The following is a 12,589-nucleotide window of genomic DNA, read 5'->3' on the forward strand; positions in this document are numbered from 1 at the left end:
TAAGATATGTAACAACTACAAAAAGAGAGAAAATTATGAAAAAGAGACACAAACGAACCCCCAAAATTTGCAAGACGCCAACTTTAGAGAGGACAAGAAACATAAAGGCTAATTTACATCATGGAGCACTGCTTTCAAAAACAGACACAGATGTAACACTGTCTGTGAAGCTGGGTTTAATAAAAAGGGCTTAAAGTTAAAATTTTGAAAACGTAGTGGCATCCGAATGTTAAATCATATGCTTGGTTGATTGGTTGCGGCTAATAGGCTTACATTAGTTTATTTTAGATAACTAGTGACAGAATCAATAACTCAGAGGACAATAAGGACTCCAAAACTTAAAATCAGTTTAAGGTGATCATTTTTGGACTGCAACAATGAGTTTTATGTTTAAAAATGAGGATATAATGTCCACTTTCACCCTCTGTCTTTACCAGTAAGGTCTAGGTTGTTTGGCTAGCTGCACCGAAACGGGAAAATCCACGTGTTAGCCGTAATGTTCGGGTTTGTAAAGAACTTTATGAATGAGGGCTGTGTAGATGCCATCTTTAAATTACAAATCATTCTCTGATGACCTTTTGGGAAAGTTTTGACCCCAAAGAGGACGAAACAAGCATAAAGAGAAACAAACTGACCCTTAAAATATGTAAGACAAAAATAAATTACTAATCGACTTAAAAATATGTAACAACCACAAAAAAGAAAAGAAACACAGATGACCTCCTAAAATATCTAAAAAAAAAAAACCCCAGTCATACATCAACCTCAGATAATCTCCATGATATGTAACAGTCGCATAGAGGGAGAAAACAAGCACAAAGAGAAACAAAATGGTTAAAAATAAGCAATAAAATGTCCCCACAGATATGAAGAAGAATAACAGGTAAAACAAAATAGACACAAAGGATGTAAAACAATAACAATAAGTAGCCAGTCAGTTTAAAGATATATGAGTAACAAAACAAACCCAACCCCCAATTATATAAAAGAGAGAGAGAGAGAGTCATCATATTTTTCCCTATTTACTATTTAGATATGGCTATCTGTGAGTGTGTCAGGTGTTTGTTTACCTGTTCTTAAACTTCTTGACTCTGGCCCCAGACAAAGACCACACGTGTTATCATAAAAGAAATAAATTTATGAGTAAAACTAAAGCAATAAATCATCAAATATAAAGTATACAAACTCGGGGCACAAGTTATTACCATTAAGTTATTTCACAACTGTACTCTTTACATAGAATAAATGTCATAATTTATGCTACACTGTTAACTCTTAATGGGTATAATTGGCTGCGTGTTTACAAAAGATGTTTTTACATACAAAAAGCAGGAAAAATAATGCACATCTGATCTGAAACTAACCATTTGCTGAGTTCACACTGTGCATTTGAAGATGAATATGAATGTACTTTTTAAAAAAAATCTTGGCAAAATAAAGCTTGATTACTAGGCGGATTTATGCATTTATTTATTTATTTTTTTCAATGTTGATTTGGGTATTTTGCATGAACAAATACCAAAAATCATAGCATTCAGGTAATTTTTTAACAAATGACACAAACAATATAAACACACAGGGAACACCGAAGTCAGACCAACCTATGTCATGCAATATAAAGGCCCAAAGGAGTTTACAATCACAGATGTGTGTGTGTTGCCTTCAGGTATTGTAGATCTAAATAGGTTTGGATGTTTTTAATCTACCTTTGTTAGCAATTGAGTTTACGTGTAATGAAATGTGTTAAATAAATAAATCAAAAATGTAAACACAAATTAAGTGTGAAAACAACCCAAAGATATAAAGAATTCTCAACATTTTATCCCTGGAAAAGTTCCTGGGTATTAGCTTCTGTGAAAATGAAAAATGACTGAAGACAGGTAAGCAAAAAACTCCTACAATGAGCAAAGAAGAAGAAAAACAACCATAAAGGCACACAGAGCTGTTAAAGAGGTGCAAAATCAAAAGACACTTCAACCTCTGTAAAATTAAATCTAAAGGCTTTATTTATGAGTCAGATTCTTCAAAGAAACTGTGACGCTCTGATTTAATATGTGCTCCAGTTAACCTCCCGTCCAGAAGGGGGCGCTGGTGTACGCCGAGCTGTTTCTGTTTCACCCGCCACAAAGTGGAGGGAGAAGAAGAGGAAAAGTCTTTAGCGTGGTTTGTCTGGACGAATTTTGGTCTGCTGAAGATGTGGGCTTATAGAACTCGTGTAGAAGTCACCGTGGAGTTTTGTGAATGGAAAACGTTCTTGAAGAAACGAAGGTTAAAATATGAGGCTGTAGCATGACGCAGGTGATTTTTTTTTTCCAATTCAGGTTGAAAGTATTTAGTTAACGGCAGTTTGAGGCCATGGAAACACGTGGTGGACCCGATAATTTGTGTAAATTATGTTCATTTGTGTATTAATGTACATATTTTCCATAACGTCACCATGCTGTAAGAACAGACTCATAGGTTGTAACTATGTGGATAAGGTGTTAACTGAGAGCTTAAAGGTGGAATCCTGTGCAGGATGTGCATTTGTGTTTATTTGTGCTTTGTCATCGTTGCTTGTTGCACAGGGTGGTACTGGAGGTGATATCCTGATATCCAGAGTAATCATGCGGAAGGAGGTCCCGTCCTGAAACACGCAGATCTCCATGTGGCTGAAGTGACCGGCAGATCTACACACTTCTTATTATACTATAAGGTATAATGAAACGCTGGGGAAGTGACTGAGTTAGTTAATGCCAAAGTAAAACCACGTGTCTTTTAAGGATATAACCAGGGTGAGTGTGTTCCCAAGCAAAAAAAACATGTTCCACTTATCCCAGTCTGTACTGTCACTACACTTTATGTGGGTTTTATCCAGTGCCTATGCAGATGTTTCATACTGAATATTCTGAATGGAAAGTTACTTTCAGCCGGTCCCTTATTCATAAGGGGTCACCACAGTGGGTAGTTGTTTAATTTGAAACACAGAGTTAAGCTCAAGCAGGTTGGACTGTTGTAATGCTCTATCATCCTTCTGTTATCATCCTTCTATTAGTTGACAAAGCACTCAGTGGGTTGAGATCAGTTACAAACAGGCTCAAAACCTTTTATTCTCCAAGACCTCAGCACATAAGTGTGAACTAGTGTTTTACTACTTTGTAGTAAGTTTTATTTTGCGGTTTTCATTTTAAACCTACATACCTTTTTATGTTTTTATCTTCTACCCATTCACTTGTCAAGTGAAAGGTCGTTGATTCGATTCCATCTGGAAATGAATCTCCCTCTAGGGGTTGTATCAGGAAGGGAATCCGGATATCAAACATGCAAAGCCTACCCTCTGCTGTGACTCTTTTGCCAAGGGAACAGCCAAAAGTTTGAGTGTAGTGAAATGTAATAAAATTACAGCTTGAATTTTGAATGCATGGCTGAATTCTGTTTTGCTCTGGACGTAGTAAATACAGTCAGACACCATGCGACATGAATGCTTTCACGATCTGACTCAGCAGGATGAGGGTGCTCATCGTGCATCTCATTCTTATGTCAGAGTGAATACATCAACTGCCTCGTCCCTTAAAAGCGATTCAGCCGAATATTAATAATCTTATGCTTAACATTGATTGCTGTCTTCCTCCCTGTCGATGCTCTGTGCTGTTGGCTTGTTTCCTGTTTTATTAGCTGAGATTTATCTCATAGCCTCGGTTCTCCTTCTTCTGTTTCAGCGTGTCTAAACATTTACATGAAGTGCAGCACGACCGGTCGCCAGGCTGTGGGGAACATCCCGAGGATGGTATGTTATTTGACTTAACTTAAAGGCATGGGCGAATTCTGGTCCAGCTGCTCTGTGCTGGATACAGTCAGACACCATGCAACAGCCACGTCTCATTTCCACTAAATTAGTGGATGAGTGCCTTCCTCAAGCTCATCCAGCTGCATGGGAATGAGTACAAACACATATTTGGCCGTTCCTGATGGTTTCATATTGATTTATTCTGTTTTTCTAAATTCTGCAGGATGAAAGTTTCCAAAGCAGGACTGTGGGGACAACGGTCAACACACTCAAATCTGTCTGAAGTCGGTGAACCCGTGATGGTTTTTTGATGTGCATCTCACTCTGTTGATAATAAACTTTAAAATTGTAATTCTTTTTTGTCTGTGTGTGTCAGTGTTCTACTTCAAGCTTTAAAAAGCTGCAGAAAGACAGAAAAGCACAGAATTGCAGAGTTGAAGTACCCCTCCATTTGCAGGACTTGGGGTTTTACATGTTTTAATAAATACATTCATAGCATACAAGTTAAAGTTACACTTCCCTTGAGTTGCTGCCACCAGAGCATACTCTGCATATTGATTAAGTAGGCACATAGTTCTCAAACTGTAAATACACAACCTTTCAAGTGTGCAGGTTTCACTCCAGGTTTTATATTCCAGCCAGATAAACTGTGCAGGTTTTTCCCACAAGGTTTCAAAATACAGAGTATAGACTTGCTCTATAACTGAACTCTACGTTTTCCTCCTGAGTCACTCTTTTAACATTTGAAGTATAAACAGTTTTTAGAGTGCGAAGGCTATGAGATTACCATATAGTGCTAAAAAAAAAAGTTTTTGTCAATATACAGGGTGTATCAAAAAAAAATCGGATTTAAAAGCGCTTTAATTCCACAGCCATTCACCGTTTAACGATCAAAAGACGAACATGTGCCGTTAGCGTAGATTCGAGTTTCACATGGTTGCTGGTAAGAAGCTTAACAACAGCAGCGACTCCAGACATGCTCTCCAAAGTACGGGGCGAGGTTTAACTGTAGTATGGACGTGCCGAGGGAGGCACATCAGGCATTTGCAAACATTGTAACTTTTTGTATATTCAGCCATGTACTTTAAAATTTACCTTAAGTTTCTATGTTCATTACTTTGTCATTGAAAAGTATAGCCTTTTGAATTCTGATTATTCTTTTTTGATACACCCTGTATTTGAGGGGCTGCATTCAATCTAAAGCACAGCAGCTGCATTTTCATAGGACACAAGCTGACAATGGGTTAAGTACACTTTTAGAACAAAGCAAGCACAATGTCACCAGTGGCATGGTTGAAAATTTTGCCAAACATTTCAGTCCTTGAGGTAAATCAATCCCCCTGTAGTCACTACGGCTGCTTTTAAAAATGCTGCATTATGCATAAACTAGTTGTAGTAGTTCTTTTCTATGAAGAAAGAAGTTTAAATGTTTCCCCATGTAAAACTCAGCACGTGTCAGTCCTCGCTGCTTGTTACCAGATGTGCTGGACGGGCTCATCTGCTTCAGCAGCGATCGAAAGCAGGATGGTTTTGGGCGTGTTCTCAAAAAGTGCTGCTCTGTTCTGGGTTTGGCCCTTCTTGACCCAGTGGCCGTAGATCTTAAAGGCACACGCATCTATGAGCTTGCGGATGGGCTTCACGGCGTACGGGTCGCTCTTTATCACCTCCTTGGTGATGGGCTTGGCACGGCGATAGTTGCAGTAGATTCGCATTGTAGCGAGAACGGTCAAGCAAATGACCTGATGGAGAAAGATATGATAAAGATACCATAAAATACACTTAATTTATCCTCCAAATATGAAAACTATTAAGATTTTTAGTTTGATAAAATCTTGTGTATCTCACCTTGAAGCGCCTGAACGGACTGAATTGTCGTACTTCGTGCACCACGTACTGTGAAAAGAACGAGTGGTTCAGAGCATCTGTAGCTGTGAATCGCTGCTTTGGATCCACCACCAGCATCCGCGAGATCTGGAGGAAGAATTATTTTAGTTCCAAGGTTTCAACCTTATCACCTAACTTATAAAACTGAGGTTGCAACAAACTGCAAAAGTAAGATTACCAAATCTTTGACCGTGTCTGAGCGGTCTTCCCATTCAGGAGAGGAGAAGTCATACGTCCCCGCTAAGATCATGCGCAGCATCAGCATCTGTTTCCTGTGCCAGAACGGTGGAGAGCCCGCGAGCAGCGTGTACATGATAACACCTGAACTCCATCTGCAAACACGAGCCAGAACAAAGTTTATCTAGTCTGTTCATTGTGCAGTGCGTACATGCATAATCTAATCACCTGGAACACGTATTAGCCGAGCCACACAACAGATAATATGAGTCATTATTTTGTGCAGACTTATGATATAATTCTAACACACTGCTGAGGTGCATGAGATCAATTTTGGTAACATGAGAGTAAAGCTGACACTCCCTCCTATAGATATTTGTGTTACTTGGTAACCGATTTCATGGTCGCTCACATGTCCACAGCTGTACCGTATCCTGAATGTCCTGCGTCCATAGAGCACTCAATGATCTCAGGAGCAAGGTAACCAGGAGTCCCACACACCTCTGCATTACAGAAGAGTAAATAAATGTTATTAAAGGGAGCATATTCCCTGATCTTTGTCTGTGAACATAAAACCAGTTTTACAGAATTTCAAATTAGGCTTTACCTGTATTAAAGTTCATGAGTCTATCCTTGTCTACAGTGTCAGTGTGTAAATCAGGCTTGGAGGCCATGGATTTTGAATCACTAGTTAACCTAAACTAAACTAATGTGTTTAGACTGTGACAGGAAGCAGGAATACCTGACGTAATCCCACACAGGCACAGAGAGAACATGCAAAGGCTACAGCCAGGATTTCAATTGGGAATCTTCTTGCTGTGAGGTAACAGTGCTGATCACTCCACCACTGTGCAGCCCTATTACAGCTGTTGTGTCTGCCGAAGGCACTCTCTGACTTCTGTGTGACCTCTGTTCTTTATGTGACCCATAAATGATCCTATGCTGTTTCACTATTTCACTGTTTGGAGATCCCCCTGATGGTCCTTTCCTTTAAAGACCTGCATAGGCAGGTCTCTGCAGGAACCTGGGCAGATGTGGTGGGAACACCAGTATTTTTCATGACAGAACTCTGTCACCACTTTCCTATACAAAATACACACAGACATGTCACGCACAATTTTAAGACACCACCATTTCCTTCGATTTGATCCATGGTGGTTGATTTAAAACCCATCTGAATAGATTTGAGTCAAATTTGACCCAAACGGTATGTAAGGGTTAAATATTTACTATCCTCATTGTCTATTAATATCTCTACAACTACAAAAGTGACACACAAATAGATGATATATTAAAAGAAAAAAAAATACAGTATCTTAGTGAAGTGTTTGGCCATCATATTCAATGGGAATCAGTGCATCTGTACTGGAGAGACAAAAGAAACTCTTTCAATTTAACTCAGTCTGGTTCAATTTTATTTATACTGTTTAACCGATCCAATTCACAGCAATATTCACCTCAAAGGGATTTATACTGCAGGCTAAAGACCCTAAAAACCAGAAGAATCAGGCGATCAGTTCACTGTGTGAGTGAGCACTTTGAAACAGTGTGAAGGAAGAACTCCTTTTACCACAACAGGTTGGGCTGATCGAGCTACTTCCAAAAGACATTCCCTCATTTGAGGATTTAAAGATAGAGGTAAAGAGGAGTCCCCCTGTATCTCCTCTATGGGAAATGCAGAAAGATGCTGATGATACTGGGCTGCTCATCATCCAATTATAATTCAACCTGAATCCTTTTTGTTGTCAGTGACTGATAAAAAAAATTGTGTGAGAGGTGGAGTACAAACTTTTTGGGCTCTGAAGGAGGGCACGGCAGAGAAAGTGTGAGAACTTCTGCTCACAGCTTCTGATTTCCCTCGTTTTTATCATCATGAAACCATTCAGCATGCTCTCATGCCCTGTGGATGGAGATCTCACCCTGGAAGAGAGGTCTACATCCCGCTAGAAATATTACATTACTTTGAACAGCATTGTATTGATTTGAGAAACTCAGTACAAACTACGCCAATGTTCCCCCTCAGCATAACAGAGCCACAAGATCCCCTCACTCAAGAGATTAGGTTTTTCCTTTAATTTAACATCCATCTTTAGGGAACATCTATAGCATAATTAAAGTATTATGCATTTAGACATTAATTAAGCACATTTAGATTAAGTGCTGCTGGGTCAAGTAGATCTCCAACCTAATGGAAGAAGCCCATTACGTCTTTACCGACTGAACAAAACTATCCAGCGATGCACAGTTTCATTAGACACTTGGCATTTTGCGCTGCTAATGATCCGATGTCTTCTGAGAAGTCTATTTGAAAGGTCAGTGTACTGTGAGTGTCTGGAACTGCAGCAAATAGATCAGAGTGTCCTGTTTCTTAACCTTTGTAAGAGCAGCTAAGAGAGCAGGGAGCAGTTGTGCAACCAGACCCAGATTCTCCGCTCACCACCAACAGCTGATGTCCTGACGAGTGCACTGCAGGCTGTAAACTGTAACTTTAATATTCACTCAACTCAGTGGTGGGTCTGAAATGATGCACTGGTGTTTAACTGTCAGCCAACCTGTGAAAGTTTTTAATGCTTTAAGTATTTTTGTCATCTTTTGACAAGTTGTGTGATTACAGCCACCTTTTTGCTCTGTGACAAAGTCATGTATTCTCCCTTGGTTTCTGAACTGCTGACACACTTTGCAGTAATGGAAGCTTTCACTGACCTTTGAGCGTCTGTCCTGGCTGAATCTGCACAGCGAAACCAAAGTCAGTGAGTTTGATGTTCATGTAGTCGTCTAAAAGGATGTTCTCGGGCTTCAGGTCCCGGTGAACAATGTTCTGGGCGTGGAGAAACTGGACCACCTCCAATAGAGACCGCATGATCTTCCTAAAGCCAACACGTAAAAACCTTTAAAGAGTCCTTTTAAAAGTTAGCATAATTTATCTGTTTTTTTGTTAAAAAAACATGCTCACTGACCGCGTTTCCTTCTCGCTCAGTGTAACTTTTTCTGTGAGGTAGTCAAAAAGTTCACCCCTCTTCATTCTGGGAAAAAGAAACTAAAAGTTTTGGTTGATTTTCACATAAATACCTGTTCAGGAATCATCCATGTGAAACACTTACAGGTCAAAAACCAGGAAGAAGAAGGCCTTGGACTCATAGCAGTCTTTGAGCTGAACTGGAGAAGAGAGTTAATTTGATATTTGGCCATGTTAGAAGAAAAAAGTTTAAACAAACCCAAGTTTTCCCAGTCAAACTGATTAACTGAAGCATGCGTACTGATGTTCTCCTGTCCGTAGACTTTCTTGAGGATGTCGATCTCCTTCACCGTCGCCTCTCTGATCTCTTCGATCTCCTGCGGCGTCATCTTGTCGGAGGGGGTGATGTCGATGATCTTCACCGCGTACTCCTGAGAGGTCCGCTTGTCGACGCAGCGGCGCACCACGCTGCTCACTCCCCTGAGGATGAAAAAAACACATCAGCCTTCCGAGCTGCACATCTGTTGTTTTAAGGTTGGGTAGGAGGGCAACTTGTGATAACTGCTGGATAAAGTGTTCTGTGAGAGTCACAGTGTCTTTCATCATGAATCATGTGTTTAACTGTTTCAAAACAGCACTGTTTTTGGTAAGAAATCAGTGACATGGTCAGACTAAAGGAAAGTATTGTGTGTTTTTACCATCTTATCAGTCTGACAGAGCAAGTAAAAACAGTGAAGAATGTGCTTGTCATGAAGATTGTCTTGTTTATCATTAACGTCCAGGAAAACAGACAAAAACATCAAGTAAGCAAACTGAAAACCTTACAGCTGAAATTAAATTCAGAGAGCGATTTATGAATGAACAAGAGAAACTTCAGGGTGACCACAGTAAAGGAACTCCAGTGACTTTTCTCTGAATGAAGAATACTAGAATAAGGGCACATTGTCCACATCCTGTGACCTCCTGACCTGCATGTGGGAAAAGGGGGTGAAATTACATAATCTATCAGCCCGACAGCCAACACTAAACCTTTGTCTGAAGCGTGCTGATGTTAATAAATGTGGCCTCCTTGGATAATGTGTCTTACGTAACAGCACCACCCTCTGACAGCTGGTGGACTGAATGACAATGAGCAGGCCCTGGCTCGACTCCCATTTCTCAGGGGCTTGTGGGAAACTTTGGGGAAAGTGCTTGTTCTGTGCAGAGAATGATAGCTGTTTGAACTGAGGTCTAAATCTGAGGTGTGTTGTAACGTTAAATGAGTCTCTACAAACTAATAGCAAGTAGATATTTTACCATTTTTTTGTGTTCTGCCTTGTTACTCTTTGAAGTTACTTTGTGTAAACTCTGAAGAAGAGACGAGTTGGGTTAAATTCACAAACAATAAACCATTATTGTTTTTTGGGGTTTTGCTCAAGTGGATCTTTATCCCGCAACCCTCATATGTGGCTACATATAGGTCTAGTTTACCTAAATGATCTTTCTAATCTTTAAGAAGTAAAACTGTGCATTCTTTAGTCCAAAGTCTAATGGAGAGTTTTCTGCTCAGCTCAGTTGGGTGAACCTCTGCTGTGGGTCACGTTACGATGACGGTTTCGTGAACATACCTTCCCAGAATCTCCTTGGGCTCATACTTGTCGTAGAACTCTTTGGCTCCCACCCAGTCAGGGATCTCCTCCTCCTTGGTCATGTTTCCAGCTCAAGGCTAATAGTACAGAAGTGTCTCCTCTTGCAGCTGACCTCAGGCTGCAGGCAGAACATGCATTCAAAACAGCAGAATTTTCACTAAACACAGCTCTACTTTAAGGCTTTTTGCACATCTCATCACACTAGAACTGCTTCCAAGCTGTTCTGATGGAAAGATTTATAGCATGATGTGCTTGGTGATTAAAATGGAGACAAAGCAAGCCAGTGGGATTTTATAAAATGTAGCAGACATTCACCAGTTAGCTGCTTCACCAGCAGGGGCTATCCAGATAAGATATGTGTTTGGGCACCAGGCGGGCCAGCTGTATTTTGTAGGCCATACTGTACATTTTAAAGCTTTATCAGCAAAATATTAAGTAATTAAACTGCATTATTACAGATCAAGCTACTGAGTGATACTTAAGTAATCAAAATCATCAAAAGATGAATCATTTAATTGTAATTATTACCAATAACATCATGTAACATATGGAGTACAGTTACTTTAGGTATTTTACACCTACTTAAGTATATTCCCTTAATCGCTAGGGCGTCGCTACAGACAGCGATACCTTTTTTGTGTGATTTATTTTAATCCATTTTATTTATCTTTAAGTATTCTTATTTCCTTTGGTTGTCCCAGTGCCACTCCGTTTAAAAATGACTAGAACGTCCCTAATCCCAATTAATTACTTACCTTGAAACTACATTTTAGTGTTTACAGGAGACAAACTTCTCACATCCACCCATTTGGATGCACTTCCGTCGCAAAAATCTCAAGAAAAGCTTCAAAATGATGATGATTATTAAAATTATTTCCATGTTTTTAGGATTATAACGGCCTATAAGCCAAGTTATTATTAAAACCTGTCAGAATATAGACAGAACTGAAACAGTTCTATTAGTGTGGAGATTTCTGAAAATCATACATCACTTTGAACCCTTAAATTACTGAACTCATGATTTTTAATGGAAACCAGTGTTCCCACTTCTCCATCTGATTGCATACATCACAAGAAGAGTTTTTGGAATAATTATTTTCTGCAATTCTGTGATTAAACGTGCAAAAAAGAGCAATGTTTTCATAAATATCCAACAGAAGACGTGTTGTTTGGACATTCTCTTTTTACTGTAGTCAGAAACGAGACTGGCCAGTGAATGCGCACTGAATACTGAACAGGAAATTCGTATTTTACAGCCTGTAACATGTGCCAACATCACTGTGTCGCTTCAGTTTCAATAAAAGACCAGTTTGAAAAGATGATGATGGTCTCAGTAACACGGCTGTGGTTAAATTTTCCTCTTAGATGCTCTAAAGCGCTCAACATCTGATTTTTAAAGGCTTCTTTAAATGATAAAAAACACAGATGGTCGACTTTTTCCTCCCGTCGTTACAACATGTACCCACCTGTCTCTTTTCACTTCTTCCAGTAAAGCAAACAAAAGTCCAATAAACTCACAGAAAGTGTTTTGGGTGAATACAAGAAGCCATCGTCCCAAACTTAATGTCATACCAAACACAGCGCAGACTAATAAAGCAACCCACGCCACCACGTGTGAACCCGTTCAACTGCTCACTCACTGTCCCCGAGTGACCTGCAATATAAACGCATTAAAAGGCCGGCGTCCCTCACCGTGTCCGTCAGTCCCTGATACGAAGACAATCCATCATCAAATCGCGCACAGTGAGTTTCTGAGGACGAACAAAGAGCTGCAGTCAGACTCCGGCGCTATGGCGCGTTTGCGGGTCTGCTGCTGCCATGCTGCAGAGGGTGAGCTTTAATGTCAGGTGCCAAAAATAACTATTTGCTTCGGCAGATGCAGAAGGAGCAGAAGGACACCCTGAATGAGTCCTCACAAAAACCCCATCCATGAAATAATACCCTGCGGCTCGTGCTCTCGCCACGACGCTTTTAGAGTCAAAACATTACTTCACGCGCAGGTTGCAGCTCGTGAATTTTGCGCTGAGAGCAGAGTGACAGGACAGGTGCGGGACACCCCTTTGTAGCTGCTGAAGTCTAATTAAAGAAAACGCAGGTGAAAACAGAAACGCTTCAATGTAATAATACAGAGCGCATATGAGGAGGAGACTTGGAACAAAAAAAAAATCACAGAGTCTC

The 12,589-nt window shown here is 40.0% G+C and overlaps 1 protein-coding gene, 1 long non-coding RNA gene and 2 other non-coding genes across 4 annotated transcripts; 3 read left to right on the forward strand and 1 right to left on the reverse strand.

Annotated features, from left to right (window-relative positions):
- The first annotated feature begins 2,106 nt into the window (after positions 1–2,106).
- On the forward strand, positions 2,107–4,119 carry LOC102081620 (uncharacterized). Its single transcript, XR_267822.3, has 4 exons — positions 2,107–2,298; positions 2,568–2,695; positions 3,699–3,766; positions 3,990–4,119. It is a non-coding gene; the product is annotated as an uncharacterized LOC102081620 (long non-coding RNA).
- Positions 3,399–3,536, forward strand: LOC112842295 (small nucleolar RNA SNORA15). Its single transcript, XR_003214024.1, has one exon. It is a non-coding gene; the product is annotated as a small nucleolar RNA SNORA15 (small nucleolar RNA).
- Positions 3,792–3,928, forward strand: LOC112842296 (small nucleolar RNA SNORA15). Its single transcript, XR_003214025.1, has one exon. It is a non-coding gene; the product is annotated as a small nucleolar RNA SNORA15 (small nucleolar RNA).
- A 76-nt stretch (positions 4,120–4,195) lies between the features above and the next one.
- On the reverse strand, positions 4,196–12,534 carry LOC100694651 (phosphorylase b kinase gamma catalytic chain, skeletal muscle/heart isoform). Its single transcript, XM_019367305.2, has 10 exons — positions 12,104–12,534; positions 10,391–10,529; positions 9,085–9,263; positions 8,929–8,983; positions 8,785–8,850; positions 8,531–8,694; positions 6,240–6,330; positions 5,829–5,982; positions 5,612–5,737; positions 4,196–5,505 (listed from the first exon to the last, which is right to left on the reverse strand). The coding sequence occupies exons 2-10, from the start codon at positions 10,471–10,473 to the stop codon at positions 5,239–5,241; spliced, it is 1,185 nt and encodes a 394-aa protein (XP_019222850.1). The 5' UTR covers positions 10,474–10,529; positions 12,104–12,534; the 3' UTR covers positions 4,196–5,238.
- Positions 12,535–12,589: the final 55 nt, after the last annotated feature.

This window comes from Oreochromis niloticus, linkage group LG14 (assembly GCF_001858045.2).
Source record: "Oreochromis niloticus isolate F11D_XX linkage group LG14, O_niloticus_UMD_NMBU, whole genome shotgun sequence".
NCBI classification, from domain to species: Eukaryota; Metazoa; Chordata; class Actinopteri; order Cichliformes; family Cichlidae; genus Oreochromis; species Oreochromis niloticus.